Source organism: Barbus barbus (assembly GCF_936440315.1).
Source record: "Barbus barbus genome assembly, chromosome: 34".
NCBI lineage: Eukaryota > Metazoa > Chordata > Actinopteri > Cypriniformes > Cyprinidae > Barbus > Barbus barbus.
In genome coordinates, this window is record NC_136762.1 from 16717814 (window position 1) to 16736718 (window position 18905).

An 18905-nucleotide genomic window follows, 5' to 3' on the forward strand; every position below is an offset into this window, starting at 1 on the left:
TCCATCGTGCTCATCTCACGGCACAGGAAGTGTCTTGCATTTACAGTTGGGGTGAGGGCACAGTGGAATAACTTGCCGGGAACACGTTGTGACTTCAGCGATCTGGCCCACATAATAAACAGTGGTTAAACAAGAGCAATGGATCTCTTGTTGCGTTAATTATTAAGCAGACCCTTCCTTACTTTGGTAGATTGGCCCGTCTGCCTCTCACTTTGCACCCGAGCAAATCGCCGGGGTCATCTGAGGTATAGCCAATGTGTCAAAGTCATCCACACACACCAATCTACCTGGTTATATTTAGTAAAATGCATTTGAGCTCATGTGACTCTGATGCATTTTAAAGGAATCATTTACAGCGGCTCCATGTGATAACGCATGTGTTTTCCTCACACATGCACACTGTGGTTCTTAGAATCGTTCCAAACATGTATGACCTTCTTTCTTGTGTGGAATGAAAAAGGTCAATTTTTGAAGAATATCCTGACTGTTCTTTTCCATGAAAATGCATAGAGACTGAAGCTTTCAAATCTTCATTTAAGACACAAAAGCATCATAAAAATGATCATGAATGGTCAATGTGACATTTGCTTTATATTCCAAGCCAATTCATAAATAAATGCACTGTATTAAATGATTCATTAAAAAGATTCTCAGAAGAATGATTTGTTCACATATCAAAATCATGGACCACTTGTATGTTGTCCGTATATTTTACAGATAATAATCCATCAAAAATTATGGAGTCTCGCACATGACATGTGGAGTAAAAAACAAGATCTCCATAAATTATTAATTTGGTTCCAAGATTTACTAATTTGTTCCCTAATTTTTTTTCCCCCATTTTTTTTTTTTAATGCATGTTGTGTGGGGCTCTGTAAATTTCTACCTGGTCTCATGGCATAAATGTAGCCTACCTGGGCGCACTTTTTAGCGAGACGCGAAATACGTACCAATAAGTACATATTACTGTTTCCAACTCTGACGTCTTTTATTCCTTTCACTCAAATTTACAGAGTTTCGATTAATAAAGTGTAATTTTCGCACAATTACTTGAAGAATATCATGTTATGACATCAAAACAATATTAATATGCTGGGAAATTTTTGCACGTTAGCATCACACATATCCAGCTTCATATCTATGGGTTTACATAGACGGTAGGTTTGTTCGGTAGCTCCCGGAGTACAGAGATGTACTTGAGAGGTGAGGAGCTCTGGTTCAAATCCCGTGTAACTATGGTTCGACAAAACAGTTCAAATCTGCATATAAGGAAATTCAAATAGCACGGTTGCATCAACAAAACCGGTCTCACTAAAAAGTGCACCCAGGTATGTTTGTGCCATGAGACCAGGTTGGTAAATTTTGATGGAAATCTTTGGTAAAAATTAGCAAGGTATCACAAAAGTGCTCCATGTCGATTTGTGAGCAAATTCTTCCTCTGACTTGAATCATTTCAATAAATCAGTTGATCTAGTTCACAAAACCTAAATGATTTATTCATGAATGGAACTGATCAGTACTCTCACACAGTGATTCTGTAAAAATAGTTAAGACCAAGCAATTTGAATGGCTGTGACATCTTTGGTTCTTGTTCAGTCCCAAAATGAGCAATTGTGAGTTCAAGAGTAAATCCTGATCTCTGTGCACACATAGATTCATAATGTAGTGGATTTGAATATGGTTGCAATTCACAAAACTTTATATGTGGCCTTAGTAAACTTCAATATTTGCATAAAATCAGCTTTTTTAAGTTGTATTCATTGATATAGTGAATCTATCTACAGTGACCTGACTGTAATTAAACAGGTTGTATTGGACAGACCTCGGCAAGCCTGTACCCCCCCCACCAGCTCCGCCAAGACTGATTGTCTCAGTGGTGCTGCAGATTTCCCAGCATGCCCCTTCATCACACAGTGACTATTTCCTATTGTGCTATAACTTCAATGCAAAGAGATGAAGTCCTTTCCGCCCGTCAGGAGGCAGAATAAAACGCTCCTGGCATCACAGGGTGTCCATAGTTTTTGCTAAGATGCTCATTGTTTGTAAAAGCACATATTCACGTGCATCTCTCTGGCTGTGATTCCTGTGTTCGTGAGCTTTCACGAGCGAGAGAGTCAGAGCAGCAGGATTTCTACATTGCCAGTGTCTCTATTCAAAAGTTAGTAGTTGAAGTAGTTAGTATGTAATTACATTCTGGAGATGCTTGCTGAGACCTTTAAGAAGAGCTGAATTAACTGCAGTCTTTTTGTGCCGTTTGCAATGTAAATAAGACTGTGTAGTGTAGATTTTTTTTTTTGATAGACTCAAGGCGAAAAAAACCTAAAAGTGACTTGTTTTTGGATGCTGTGATTAACACAACTCTCTTCTGGTTGCTTGGAGACATAGATGTATGGTTTTGGTGAAAATAAAATTCTTTAGATTAATTTTCAAGATATATGAAAATTTATATCTTGATATAGATACCTGAGGTTCATCGTTTTCACTCTGATATTATGTAATGTTTCAGTCGCGCTCACAAAACCAACCAGATTCCTTTCCAGTGGCCACAAAAGAAACAGGATTTCACAATATGTCTCTGTGTCTTTATCAGAAAGAACCTCCTGTTCACAGAATTAGCTCAGTACAGGTGAATATACCCAGTTTGTTCTGAGATAAAGAGATTAGATGTATTTGTTGTGCTTGTTTACATAGCTGTCATGTTTACATCTTCTCACTGTGGTCTTTTTTTTTACCAAACATTGCTTTCTATTCAAGTAAGCTTTCTATTCACTGACTAGACTGTTCAAGTCAATGGCTACGTCATATAGCCTGTTTGATATAAAAGCATATAATGTTGAGCATATAAAAGCATTGGCTTCTTTCATGTGCCTTGATGAACTGATCCACTATAAGGAGCATTTCCTTTTGTATTTTTCACAAAATCTGTCATGAACATATCCAGGTCTCATTTCACCCCAAAATAGAAAAAAGTAAAGAAAAAAAGAAGAAGAAGAGGAAGAAAGACTATTTAAAAAAAAAAGGGTTTGAAACCACTTTCACTCAAAATTTTACAGTAAAATTTCACAAATAATTACAAAGAAATGGCATTCAATTAAACATGAAATTCTGAAGTAAAAACACTGAAATATTATTTTCTTACAAAATGTAAAATATGACTTTCATTATATAAGATTTTTTTTTTTACAAGTTTATTTGCATTTTAACATTTAAATTCTCATCCAGTGTATGGATGTTTTGAATCTTCTTGTAATTCTCAGTATTCTTATTAAAGTTTGTGTGTGTGTGTGTGTGTGTGTGTGTGTGTGTGTGTGTGTATATATATATACACAGTATATATAATTTAACAAATTATAGAGTAAAGGTAGTAAACATTATTTAAAAATCTCAAAATGTAAAAAAAATATATAATATAAAAAGATCATTATTATGATTCTTCTTCTTTTATTATTATTATTATTTAACATAAATTACAGGCAGTAACCGAATACTACCATGATTTAATTTTTTTTTAAATGTTAATAAAAAGTAAAAATTATTATTGATATTATTTTATTTTTAGTACTACCACTTCTAATGCTAATAATACTAATGTTAATAATGGAGCATTTGATACTACTAATGCAAAATATGTTTAACTTTATTATTATTATCAATAATAATATAATAATAATAAAGTTAAACATATTTTGCATTATAGTAATAAGAATTTTTCTTTTGCATCATGTTCACAAGTGGGAGGCACACATACTTCATTGTCATGAAAATAATGTCAACATGCAAACTGAAATATAACCTGGACATGTTATTGACAGGTTTCATGCGATCCACCCATGTGTTTTCATCTTATGGAATATGCTAAGAATATGTTTCATCATAGTCATTTCATATACTGAACACACTGCTTCTCTAAGACTTGTAAGTTGAGGTCTGAATCGTTCCGAGAGTTTTAAATTCCTTCATCTTCCTACAATGTTACACAAACCTGCCTTTGGTTCCTAGAAAAGTTTGGTGATCTCGCACTCTGCTTACTAGCACTGTGGGAATTGGATTAAGTCTCTGGCCTTTATTCTAATTCACAACTTTGTAGTCATCGGGTGTCAAGGGGTCAACTGACCAGTGTGAAAGGCAAATCCACTCTCTATTGTACAGTTTCTCTTCAGCTGCCAGCCCTCTTCAGCCTGGGAAAAATGGGGGAGGCAGCACGTCAATTAGGAATTAATTTTCTACCGCTCTGAAAAGATCTCAGCAACTTTTTAAAAAAGGCTTAATTGGCAGGACGATCAAATGGGGGTGAGAAACAGTCTGTTGTGTCAATACATCAGCTTTGATTGATTTATGGACTGATAAAAACAAATACATATGGCTTTCTGTACACTCCTCTGTAGTTTAATAGGCTGCGTTATCCACTCCAGTAGTTTTATATTTGATGTGCTTCTTTAATTAGGGGCCATAGAATTAAAAGGCTGCATCTGAATCATTCTGTAATGTCATTAAACTCCTTATCTTAATGTGCAGAGCAGTATCAAGTATTCTTGATTCTCATTGGATGGAAACGGTAATGAGGTCAGATGCAAAAATGTATAAATGTTGCTCATTAAGATGGTTCAGACAGAAGCGTGACTCACAGCTACAGGCTTATGTATGTGAAGTCTGCTGTGAGATGGGGTCATTTGAGGAAACTGTCTGCGTCATTAGTTGTTGTTACACAGTGCGCCCCCTGCTGGCCTTTACTGTGACACTTAGCAAATGCCACCTCTCAGACAAAACAGAGAAACATTCCTGAATAATTATGCAGTCATATAGAATTAATAAATGAAACATTTCATTAAACAACTTCTTTGCTTGATGTTTTCCTCATATTTTATATGTATTCAGTTCATTACAGAGTTCAACAGTGAGGCTGCAGTCAGTGTGAGAAAGCTTCAAGTCAGTTATTGAGCCCTGACACTCTTACAATACATCATCATGTTACACCTTGTTATACCTTGCAAACATACACATTTAGATATCTATCACTGATTTAAATGGTTACTAATGTGGAAATTGGGTTACAATTTATTTTAGGGTGTCCTTGTTACATTGTAATTATATATTTAAGTACTGAGTAATATTAATTAACTACATATACTTACTATATGGTTAGGGTTAGGGTTTGGCTTAGGGTTACTTGCATGTAATTATGCATAATTTATTGTTATTATAATAGTAAGTACATGTAACGTGTAACAAGGACACCTTAAGATAAAGTGTTACCGGAAATTGTTAATTAATATTTGTTTTTAATTATTTGTTATAATTTTGGGGAAATCAGTTTAAATCAGTTGGTTATTTTATTTTAATCTTTTAATCTGTTTAAATGGTAATATTTTATTAAATGTTTAATTTTGTTAATATTCTATAATTTATTTTAGTATTGTTTGTATTGTATATTGTGATAATTCCAATACAGGTTTGAAACTCCTGCCAACACCTTTTTCTGTGCGCTGACCCTCATTAAGTGTTGTGAAAGGAGAGGCTTGTTCTGAATGAATACTGACATCCCATAGCGCTGTACACTTCTCTTTTCTCACTCTCTCTATATACATTTTTTTCTGAACCTCTCTGTCTCAGAGACCTTCAGAGACCTTCGTAATGCATTTCAGAAGATTTTTTCACCTTTACATGAGACTTTCAGAAATGAAATTTTCACCTTTACATTTCTTTATATATGTTCCCTATACAGTACCACATGTTTTTTTTTTTTTTCTCTCTCAAATTAGTTCAGTTGAGCTTCATTTACTGAATCACATGCATTTAAGATTCAACTTTATTCAAACCTAATTCCATTCTGGCAATGAACTGTACTTTTTCTAGAACAGTACACCCTCAAACTTTCTCTGATCACCATTCTGATCTTTTTCCACCAGCTATTTATTAATTGTCCAGTAATTGTGTGCGATTTGAGTCTGCACCTCCGACAGCAGAATAAGTTAGGACACAATCTTAATGAGAAACTGCTGAGAGTCTTTTGTATCATGGAAAAGCCACCTCAGCAGCAGTGCGCTTTAAAAGCCCGAGGAGTCACACAGATTAGCCGAGTAAGAGGTGGACCTGTGGATGTGTAAACAATAGAGAGGGTCATTCATACTCTAAGCCTGATTGTCCCCTCACTGTCCAGATGGCCTGCTGAATAAATTATACCAGTAGGTACAATGCATTCCAGTGCAGGGGCTTTAGGCACAGCTGTTTGTGGAGTCACACAGGGCTTTTTCCTTGTTCTAACGATTATTAACAAGTACGAGTGGTCAGCAGTTTGACGTCTGTAAATGAAATCCTTGAGAAAGTGAGAGGGGGGGGGGGGGGTGACAGATGAAGGGTCATGTGAACACATGACATTCGCAGCAAGATACAAAAGAGACAGAGAGATGCAGGGGTGTTAGTGTTTTGCCATGTACATCTGCATTATTGTTTTTAAAAAACAAATTTATAGTTCATTAATTATTTGATTTTTACATATATATAGATGTATGTGTGTGTGTGTGTGTGTGTGTGTGTATTTGTTTTTTAAGAAATATTAAAAACAAACATTTCTGAAAAAATATGTCACTGATAATAAGATATGCATGTATGTATATACAGGTGCATCTCAAAAATAGAATATCATGAAAAATGTATTTTTTGTAACATTTCAAAAAATGAAACTCATATATTCTAGATTCATTACATGTAAAGTAAAACATTTCAAATTGCTTTTTTTATTTTGATGATTAGAGCTTACAGCACATGAAAATCAAAAATGTTCAAGTTCTTTAAAGTATGTTCATTTATGCACTCTCAATACTTTGTCAGGGCTCGTTTAGCACAAATGACAGCATCAGTGAAGTGTGACATGGAAGCGATCAGCCTGTGTCACTGCTGAGGCACTATTGAGCCTTCAGCTCGTCTGTATTGTTTGGTCGACTGTTTCTCACCTTTCTCTTGAAAATATCCCATAGATTCAATATGGGGTTCAGGTCAGGCATGTTGGCTGGCCAATCAAGCACAGTAATATCTTGGTCAGCAAACCACTTGGAAGTGGTTTTGGCAGTGTGGCCAGGTGTTAAAGTCCAGCTGGAAAAGGAAATCAGCATCTCCATAAAGCTTGTCAGCAGATGGAAGCATAAAGTGCTCCAAAATCTCCTGGTAGATGGCTGCATTGACTTTGGACTTCATAAAACACAATGGACCAACACCAGCAGATGACATGGCAGCCCAAATCATCACTGACTTCAGAAACTTCACACTGGACTTCAAGCAGCTTGCATTCCGTGCCTCTCCAGTCTTCCTCCAGACTCCAGACCTTGATTTCCAAATGAAATGCAAAATGTACTTTTATCTGAAAAGAGGACTTTGGACCACTGAGCAACAGTCCAATTTGTTTCTCCACAGCCCAGGTAACATGCTTCTGACGTTGTTTCTGTTTCAGATGTGGCTTGGTTGCCCTTTTCTTGAAGACGTCTGAGCGTGGTGACTCTTGATGCACTGACTCCAGCTTCAGTCCACTCCTTGTGAAGCTCTCCCAAGTGACTGAATCGGCTCTGCTTGACAGTATTCTCAAGCTTGCGGTCATCTCTGTTGCTTGCGCACCTTTTCCTACCCAATTTCTTCCTTCATCAACTTTGCAATTAATATGCTTTGACACCCTCTACAAAGAGGGTAAGTTACAGAAGGTCATTACTGTTCACAGAGTGCTGTATCCAAGGCCGGACTTACCATTGGGCTTGAGTGGGCTCGAGCCCATGGGCCCCGCCCAATAGGGGGCCCCGCCCGCTTCCGTTAATTTGATTTGTTTATTTTTCAATTAAGGTTCGTTTATTGGTCTGGCATTGGTGATAACAATGCGTTGGCTTTACGCTGATTGGTTATTGGTGATAACGAAGCGTTGGCTTTACACTGTTGTACCTAGCGGCCGCATTAATCAGTATAATGGCGGACAAGCGGTATCGGAGCGGCGCGCTTAAAAGAAAACTAAAAAATGAAAGACAGCGACGTGAAAAGGAAGCACTCAGTAAACTGAAAACGATTACTGGATTTTTCACACCTGTGACACCACAGCCTGATGTACCTGTGGTAGCTGAGAGATGTGGGTGAGTCTGCAACACCTGAGGCTCACTTGTCAGGACGAGAAAAATTCTCATCTGGTGTGTTTTTATGGAGCGATTTTTGTGCCAATATTCATCAAACAAATCCAGTGTCTTGCAAATAAACACAATCTGCTTTGCAAACAAAAACTCGACTTTCAAACAAACGCAAAGTGATTTTCAAATACAAAACTCTTTGAGAGAAAATGCAGAGGTATGGACAAATACCTCTGCATTTTTTAAAAATGAAAGCTTAGACAATTTAATTTAGTATCAGATATAGTAATATCACCCAAGAGGTCATTAATTATTAATAAAAAAATGAAAACAAAATCACATTTAGTGCAATATCTAAAACAGTTTTTTTTTTTAAATGATGCAACTCATTTGTCTAAAATAATTACGTATTTTTTAGCTAAGCAAAATTATAAATATTTATCTTCTGGTGTCACTCTTGTCCTGTCAATTGGGGAGATGGATCAAGTGATAGGATCACGCTGATATAATACTAAATTCATCATTTTAATAAACAGTGGTTTAATAAACAGCGTGCTACACGGGTGAAGACACACTCTGGACAGCGAGGACTCTTCTAGGAGTGACTCAGATGACCAACGTTTGCATTTTAAAGAGCCACTAATATAATTCCTGACCGTAGCCTTTTATTCTTAAATTCATGAGTTAAAATGTTGCTCGGCCATATATAAAAAGATACATCATTTTAGTAGAATTTTTCCAAACAGGCTATTGTCAGACTAAAATCTGCTGGTATATTCGTTGAAATATGAAATATCTCCTTACAGGCCACTTTTAGTTTTAAATGTTGTACAAGGCATGTATATTACTATACTATATATAAACATAAATATGATAAACTATGATATCCCTTATGAAAATTAAAGTTGGTTTTACTATTGTAAAAATGTGGTAACTATGTTTTTTTTGCAGGTTACCATTTCAATATACTACAAATACCATGGTATTTATTTAGTAAAACCATGGCTAATTTTCATAAGGGATATTAATGTTTAGATTATATTTTGGTACATTTACATAGCTGAATCACAATAAAGCTCACCTGAACTTAAACTAGTTTGATTATAGTAGTCTATTTGTATAATTAGATTAGCCTACTCCTCTCAGTAGGTTGTCTGTGTAGTTTTACACTCGTTTAAACTTTTACTGCAGAGGTAGCCTACAACATTTTTCTCCACTGTAGGCTATGTTTCAACATATATACTGTAGAAGAAAGACAATAAATCTTACTTGACCTAACGTAAAAATAAAATTCAAAATGCTTTCATTTTTGGTACACAATATTGTCTCTATCCACTATACATTTGCATTTTAGTATTACAATATATTGTGACACGATATATTGTTATACCCCTGCATTGTTTTAAATGTTGAACAATTGTATCAATATATATATGTATATTCTATATCCCGCGATCCAACAGAGGATAAGAGGTACAGAGAATGGATCAGATTTTATAGGGAAAGACAGCCTAGTTAAATGTTTATCCAGGTCACCTCTGATTTTTGAACTAATCAATCATGTTAACAACTTTACAGCACTTGTTGTGAATTTCACTGACACTGTAGTAGGGTCGCTTTGTGAAAACATCTAAATGGTTAATTATAGATCTAGTAAGACAGAAACTCACCTGTTCCCCACTCATATTGGTCTGAAAAGTAGAGGTAAAGAGGTGTTTCAGGTCTCGGGAGACTAGCATAAATTGACCAACAGCGCCATCTGCTGTTTTGGAAAAGAAATTTGCTCAATTGCACATGTGAGAAAATCTGCCTGCACTCGTGTGAGAAAATCAGCCTGTCGCATTTGTGAGAAAATCAAGCCAAGTTTCCTCATAAAAAGGCAAATGAGTCTCACAGTTGTAACACACAATACATATATTTGTCCATACCTCTGCATTTTCTCTCAAAGAGTTTTGTATTTGAAAATCACTTTGCGTTTGTTTGAAAGTCGAGTTTTTCTTTGCAAAGCAGATTGTGTTTATTTGCAAAACACTGGATTTGTTTGAATATTGGCACAAAAATCGCTCCATAAGTAGGAGCCCGAAAATGACTCAAGCCCAGGGGCCCCCACGATGCTAAGTCCTGCCCTGGCTGTATCAATGATCGTCTTCTGGGCCATTGCCATGTCAGCAGTCTTCCCCATTATTGTGGTTCCAAAGAACAAGAGATACCTGGAATTTATACTTTAGGGATGATAATTTAATGAAACTCAAATCTAAATATTATAATATTTTGCGATACTGGACTTTTGACTTTCACAAGCTGTAAGCTCTAATAATAATAAAAAATAACTTTTGAAATGTTTTACTTTACATCTAATGAATCCAAAATATATGAAAGTTTCACTTTTGAAATAAGTTACAAAAAAATTAAAAACAGAGAAAAAAAATAGTTTTCACAATATTCTAATTTAGGATGCACATGTATATAAAGAAATCTTATATATATATATATATATATATATATATATATATATACATACAGTATCTCACAGAAGTGAGTACACCCCTCACATTTTTGTAAATATTTTATTATATCTTTTCATGTGACAACACTGAAGAACTGACACTTTGCTACAATGTAAAGTAGTGAGTGTACAGCTTGTATAACAGTGTAAACTTGCTGTCCCCTCAAAATAACTCAACACACAGCCATTAATGTCTAAACCGCTGGCCACAAAAGTGAGTACATCCCTAAGTGAAAATGTCCAAATTGGGCCCAAAGTGTCAATATTTTGTGTGGCCACCATTATTTTCCAGCATTGCCTTAACCCTCTTGGGCATGGAGTTCACCAGAGCTTCACAGCTTGCCACTGGAGTCCTCTTCCACTCCTACATGATGACATCACAGAGCTGGTGGATGTTAGAGACCTTGCACTCCTCCATCTTCCATTTCAGGATGCCCCACAGATGCTCAATAGGGTTTAGGTCTGGAGACATGCTTGGCCAGTCCATCAACTTTACCCTCAGCTTCTTTAACAAGGCAGTGGTCGTCTTGGAGGTGTGTTTGGGGTTGTTATCATGTTGGAATACTGCCCTGCGGCCCAGTCTCCTCTTCAGTATGTCACAGTACATGCTGGCATTCATGGTTCCCTCAATGAACTGTAGCTCCCCAGTGCCGGCAGCACTCGTGCAGTCCCAGAACATGACACTCCCATCACCATGCTTGTCTGTAGGCAAGACACACTTGTCTTTGTACTCCTCACCTGGTTGCCGCCACACACGCTTGACACCATCTGAACCAAATAAGTTTATCTTGGTCTCATCAGACCACAGAACATGGTTCCAGTAATCCCTAAACTATTTGCGGGCTTTCTTGTGCATCATCTTTAGAAGAGGCTTCCTTCTGGGATGATAGCCATGCAGACCAATTTGATGCAGTGTGCGGCGTATTGTCTGAGCACTGACAGGCTGACCCCCCCACCCCTTCAACCTCTGCAGGAGTGCTGGTAGCACTCATACGTCTATTTCCCAAACACAACCTCTGTATATAACGCTGAGCACGTCCACTCAACTTCTTTGTTCGACCATGGCGAGGCCTGTTCTGAGTGGAACCTGTCCTGTTAAACCGCTGTATGGTCTTGGCCACCGTGCTGCAGCTCAGTTTCAGGGTCTTGGCAATCTTCTTATAGCCATCTTTATGTAGAGCAACAACTCTTTTTTTCAGATCCTCAGAGTTCTTTGCATGAGGTGCCATGTTGAACTTCCAGTGACCAGTATGAGAGAGTGAGAGCGATAACACCAAATTTAACATACCTGCTCCCCATTCTCACCTGAGACCTTGTAACACTAACATGACACCGGGGAGAGAAAATGGCTAATTGGGCCCAATTTGGACATTTTCACTTAGGGGTGTACTCACTTTTGTGGCCAGCAAAAGTTATTTTGAGGGGACAGCAAATTTACACTGTTATACAAGCTGTTTTTGTCAGTGACAAGAAATGTTTTTTGAGCCTTAAATCAGCATATCAGAATTATTTCTTAACCCTTTAACGCGTACGATCACACTGGTGTGATCAGTCTTGGCTGGTCCCTGTAGCGTACGATCACACCGGTGTGATTAGAACGTTCAGTGTATCACGTCATCAACTGCTGAATTCAAATCTGCTTTCGCGCGTTGGCTGGCGCGGAGCCAGATCACATGTGCGAGTGCTTGTCATATTATCACAACTATTCAGTGTTTTCAACCATATAATGCTTATTTTAGGTTTCAGACATTTAAATACACAAGTACTAGCAAAACCATAAATTTATAGTTCGTAAAATACACGCTGATGTCTATGGAAACAGCAATAATGATCCTTACAAATATAATCTGATGACATGTTTTATTGATATCATTTACAGATTGTGTAGGTAACTATAAAGTTTACTCTGCTCTTCTCCCAGTTTACCGGAGACTTACTTTAACGTGTTTCAGTAATAGAGGATGAATTTTCGTGTTGTAAATCCCACAGCTTGGATTCAGCGCGAACTAATATGGCGGCGCCCATCACCCGGTATAGATCAACTAACACGGTCATTATAAAAGTGCTTAAACTACCAAATACATTTACTTGCACATATTTCAGAATAGGAATATCAGATGTTTCGTAATATAGTGAGTATGTTTGTGAATATTAATAATAAAAAGAGGAAAAACTAATTAAAAGCGATCCACGTGTCATACAGTGCTATTGTGGCTGCGGTGCATCAAATGATAATCATGACATGTCGCCATGGAAACAAGGCTAAACATTCTAAAGTTATGGTCAGCTGAAAATATTCACCCTGATTCAAGATTCAAGATTTTTATTTGTCACATACACAATTATACAGGGTATAACCAGCAGTGAAATGTAGGTCAGGTCCGCTCCAAGGACAGTGCAATTATAAAGTATACAAATATTAAGAAAAATAATACAAATATTAAGAAAAAGAAAAGTAGAAAAAAATAAAATAAAATAAAGATAAAAAATATAAATATAAATATAAATGTGCAGGTCAGTATGTTGTTGACTTAGATAATAATAAGAGAAATGTGCAAAAAGTTGTACAGGGTATGTAAATGTAAATAAAATTCTGAAGCTTATTGATATAGTGATATTTACATGGAGTCATGTGATGTTATGACACAGCGTTAGAGTTTAGGAGCCTGATGGCCTGGGGGAAGAAGCTCCTTCTAAGTCTCTCAGTTTTTGCCATCAGGCTACGGAAGCGCTTACCAGATGGAAGCAAAGTGAATAGATGGTTACCAGGGTGATTTGAGTCCTTGATGATTTTAACAGCTCTACTTTTGCAGCGTTTGAGGTAGATGTCCTGCAGAGAGGGGAGAGCAGACCCTGAGATGCGCTCAGCTAAGCGCACAACTCTCTGTAGTGCTTTGCAGTCCTGATTGGAGCTGTTTCCATACCACACTGAGATGCACTGAGTCAATACACTTTCTATGGTCCCTGAATAGAAAGTTTTCAGGATTCCTGGTGAGACCCTGAATTTCCTCAGCTGTCGCAAATGGTACAGTCTTTGCCTGGCTTTCTTAACCAGTGTTTGGATGTGTGTAGCCCAAGTCAGGTTCTCGGAGATGTTTACACCGAGGTACTTGAAGTTGCTCACCCTCTCCACAGGGGCCCTGGGGGCTCAGCTAGAATATTTTAAACTCACGTGCGAAAGGGTTAAGGATCAAGTGCACTGAAGACTGAAAATTCAGCTTTGCCATCACATAAATAAATTAAATTTGATAATATATTCAAAGAGAGATTGGTTGTTTTAAATTGTAATAATATTTAACAATATTGCTGTTTTTAATGGATCAAATAAATGCAGCCTTGGTGAGCATAAGACACAAAAGCATAAAAACCTTACCAATGCCACACTTTTCTCAGTAGTATGTATACAAATAAATATAAAAAACATTAGTTATTTCTTTATTAGGGAAGTGGTGTGTGGCCAAGTATGGTGACCCATACTCAGAATTTGTGCTCTGCATTTAACCCATCCAAGTGTACACACAGTAGTGAACATACACCTGGAGCACTGGGCAGCCAATGTTATGGCGCCCGGGGAGAAGTTGGGTGCCTTGCGCAAGGGTCTCACCTCAGTCGTGGTATTGAGGGTGGAGAGAGTGTTGGTTATTCACTGCCCCACCTACAATCCCTGCCGGACCTGAGACTCGAACCCACAACCTTCAGGTTACAAGTCCAACTCTCTATCCATTAGGCCACGACTGCCCCCAACTGCAAATTAGATATTTTAAGATATTAATTTTATGGAAATAATAAAATACATCTTTTTTTCATAGTAGTCTAATGATCAATGTGTCACATTCAGGCAAAACATTAATTAATAAATAAACAGTTTTACATTTTGGTTTTCAGACACAGAATATTCTGTTGTCTTTCACATGACATTTACATCTCAGGTGATTCACTGAAAACAAACTTCCAAATTACCAATGAAGCAAAGTTGGCAGCAATCCAGCCATATAGATCCAAATCTGCATGATCAGATACAGAGCAATTGCCATTGAGATGATGGGAATGCCAATTCCAGGTATATTAGAGCACCTTAGGCCTGAACTGTGGCAGACAGGGGACATTATTTTCTCATTTGGTGCTGTAAAAATGCTACACTGCAGCTTTGATTTGGAGCCAGCGCAGTCATTCCAATGATGATGTGTTTATTCTGTTCTTGAGACGTATGTTTGTTTCTTGTATTTACAATCCATGTTAGTAAATTGTATCCAGTTCGGAATCATGGCAGAGTTATATTCACTGCGGCTGGTGAGCTTGCAAGCCAGAGGGATAAATGTGTTTACTCTTGAAGTATTTGTCCCCTCCAAACAAAATGAAACTCGGGCTTTGACAGCTCCCCCTCTCTGTGTGTGAATCATCTGTATCTGATCTCCCTGCACTAATTCCAATTTAATTGCCTGTTGCCTGCAGGCTCCTCAATAGTGGTAACAAATGGTTTGATTTTGTAGTCCTCATCAGGCAGCATTTTAAATGCAGCACTCTAACCCCACTCGAATGCCAATGAAGCACCGAACAGCCTCGTGTTTACTAATGCTCGTCCTCCCCCCACGCTTGCGTCTCTGTTCCTCTCATATCTGATTAAAGGGGATTTGTAAGAATCGTCGAGATGCATGCAGCCTCTCTCTCCATTGTAAATGATATTGGGCCAGAACAGGCGGTCTTGACTTCTTGTCTATTTTCGTTTTAAGAGACAAAGATGTTCTTCACCAGATAATGCAGTTTAATCTGTTTAAATGAAGTTTTGACATTAAAGTTCAGGTGTGATGTGGGGAGGTGGCTCTGGCTCTGCATGTGAAATAGGAGCTGGTACTTTATATAAATTTTTAAAGCATGCTTTATGATTAATGTGTTATCTTCAAGAGAGTGTATATTCATTAATTCTACATAAGCAGGGCTAAAGGAATATCCTAGACACAACAGAGAAAAACATGCATTCATAGCCTTTTGAGCTCCATGTCTAGACCAAATGGTTAATAGATGATGAGTTTTTCTTCATTAGTGGTGTTGGCTTGCATTGCCATTACTTTTAATCATGTTTAAGATTAAGCCTAAGTAATAAACTAACTTGAGTGTTTTTAAGTATTAACTGGGGCATTTAAAAAAAATTTTTTTCGGCAAAACTGGCAAAAATTACATGGAGTTACCTGTTTCTACTAAATGATTTATATCCACACAACAGTATAATCAGAATTTATTTAAGAAACATCTCAACTCAAGATCATCTGGAGATTATTTTACAGAGTTCAATGATATTTTTGTTTTCTCATCATTGCATTATGGAACAGGTGGGTCTTTTCTCTTCTCAGATCTGCCTTCTGCGCTCCTGACTCACACGCACCACACAATGAGCCAAACCAACCAACTTCAAATTTTCCCCTCCATTTTATCCTTTCTTCATTTCTGAAATTTCATATCATAGCATATATTATATATTCTCTTAGTTTTGTTTTACTAAATTGATATATAGATTAAAAACCACCAAAAAAACTTGATTCTGATTAGTCTGAAGGCTGTATTTATTTAAAAAAACATTATATTTTGTTTTGTCATTCTTATATTATTATTTAATGTAATACAAATATGTTTTTGTTTATTTTATTTGTTTATTAGTACTGTTCAAAAGTTGGGGATTGGTAGGATTGTGCAATGTTTTTGAAGCAAGTATCTTGTTCACCAAGGCTGCATTTATGTGATCAAAAATACAGTCTTATTATGAAATAATATTAAAATTTTAAATCACTGCTTTCTATTTGAATATATTTTAAAATATAATTTATTCCTGTGATGAAACGCTTAATTTTCAGCATCATTACTCTCCAGTCTTCAATGTCACATGATCCTTCAGAAATCATTCTAATATGCTGATTCACTGCTCAAGAAACATTTTATTTTATTATTAAAGTTGAAAATAGTCATGCTATTTAATATATTTTGGAAAACATGATACTTTTTAATCGCAAAACTTATTAAAACTAATGAAATTCCTTCGTCGTAACTGTTTTACTGTTTGAATTACATTTTATTAAATTCTTCTTCCTGTATTTCCAATTCAAATTCCAATTTAAAATGGTATAGCTTGTGAGCAGTGCAATTCAATTCACATTTCCATTCATGAATTGAAAGTGAGATGATTAAATTCTGTATTATGCCCAACCCTGATGTCTTTGTGTTGGAAAACACAGTAGACACTTACTTTTTAAAAATCTGCTCATCATTCGGACGTGCTGGAGTAGCTGGTGACACAGCTCTTTCTCCTGTTGTGTGTCTGGGTGAGGTGTAGTGTGGGTAACGGGCAGCTCTGGAGTCTGTGGGAAACAGAGCAGAGCAGCTGCTGAGGAGAGCCGAGTCTCTGACACTCACTCTGAGAGAGGAGCTGGCTCCATTAACAGCCCTATTCACCCGGCTTAAGCTACTCTGTCAGCCACTTCAGAACCATTAAAGCTCTGCTGAGAGTTAGACACAGAAAACGAGGGAGACAGAAGGAGACAGAGAGAGAGAAGAATGAGGAAAAATAGAAGCAGGGGGACGCTCTCAGAGGAACTGAGTGATGGTATAAATAGTTGGAGTTGTAGAGGTAAATTATTCCTAAAGACATTAAACAGTAGTGAAGCTAAGCTCCCTCTCTCTCTTCCCCTCGTGCTTTCTCTTTCTTACCACAGTCGTCTCATATATTTATGCCTGTGCTGGATTGCCTCGGTTATTTTTTTCTTCTGAAAAGAGCTGACAACACAAATATCTGTTATGTGTCTGATATAATGAAGCACAAAAATGTGTCATCATTTGTATTTCTGTAGTATTTCACAGAGAGATTTGCCTTGAATATTTTTCTTCTGCTTTTTTTTTTTTTTTTGTTATTCGAGCTAAATTGGTGTCCAAAAGAGACCATAAAAATGCTTGCTTTTTGCATTCTTTTTAATTGAATACAGTTCAACTGATAATTTCAGCATAACAACCTGGTAGGACACCTGAAAAATGTTCATGAATTTAAGTATTTCAAATAATAATAATAACAATTATTATTATTATTATTCCCTAACCCTGTTTTGTTTTTTTGTTTTTGTTTTGTTTTGTTTAACCAAGAACATCTTGCCATGTTTACAAGAGTTCATGATCATTACATTTGATTAGTGACCTAGAAAAAGTGCAGAATCTGAAATGTTTCTTTTTCTTTTTACATTCTTGCAAATTTCTTAATAACAATAGCCATAAAACTTGTAACTTTTGTATCTTTGATCTTAGTCAAAAAGTTTTCAAGGCTGAATATCTTCTCCCGGCCTCTGAATGGCCCTTCGTAATCAATGTCGGCTCTTAAACTTGGAGAGAATGGAAGAGAAATCGGGCAACTTGTCTAAGTACATTTACACCAAACTCACATTACAGACAAGCTGTCAGTGAAGCGTAGAGGTTCATTTTTATGTGGCTCAGGCACTAATGCTTTTTTTTTTTTTTTACTCTGAGCTCTGTCGTATACGCTGATTGATTGAGTGAGAAGTCAATCCCAGCCTGCTGTTCACGAGCCCACCACTGGGCTTTCACAAAGATTTTAAATTAGAGACAGCTTTAGTTGAAAGATACATTATTGATTGGCCATAGATACTGAAAGCACAGTTTTTTTTGTTGTGGAGAAAAGAGAAACTAAGACAATACATCTAAGTCTCTTCAATCCCATCCATTATGAAACACATAGACTTATTCATTCATTTTGCTAGAATGTACTTAACAACAAAATGGATGAAATCCAAATTCTGCATTCTTTGCACTAAACACTAATTAAACCCCCTCTCGTTTTGTCTCTCATCTTCAGGCTCAGACATGGCAGTGTTTTGTCTCCTATGTGGGAAGCGTTTCCAGACCCAGAAGGCTTTGCAGCAGCACATGGAGATTCACGCCGGCATGCGCAGCTACGTCTGCAGCGAGTGCGAACGCACCTTCCCGAGCCACACGGCGCTCAAACGCCATCACCGCTCACACACAGGTGAGCTTTACCTGAATAACACTTCCACCGCCAATATCGGAGTCATCTAAAGGCACATTAACAGCTTCACACCTTCATGTAATTGCAGAAAAGGGCAAGCGGGCCACAAGCTTAGATGTGGCAAAGTTTCAAACAGTTCAGGAGGAAAATGGTCATGCTAGGGTTATATAAACCTCTTACTTATCCTCAGATTGATAAGGTCAGGTATCCATATCGTCACATTTATGCCAAAGAACCACCCACCTTGACAGAAATGGGCCTAATATTTGACACATAAAATGTCAAT

At 37.0% G+C, this 18905-nt stretch overlaps 1 protein-coding gene across 1 annotated transcript in view; it reads left to right on the forward strand.

The window, feature by feature from the left end:
• Positions 1–18905, forward strand: part of LOC306854516 (zinc finger and BTB domain-containing protein 16-A-like) — a 66486-nt gene that overhangs the window by 32898 nt on the left and 14683 nt on the right. The window contains exon 5 of the mRNA XM_079392610.1: positions 18449–18619. Within this exon, the coding sequence (XP_079248736.1) occupies positions 18449–18619 (171 nt within the window). The remainder of the gene's footprint in view (positions 1–18448; positions 18620–18905) is intronic.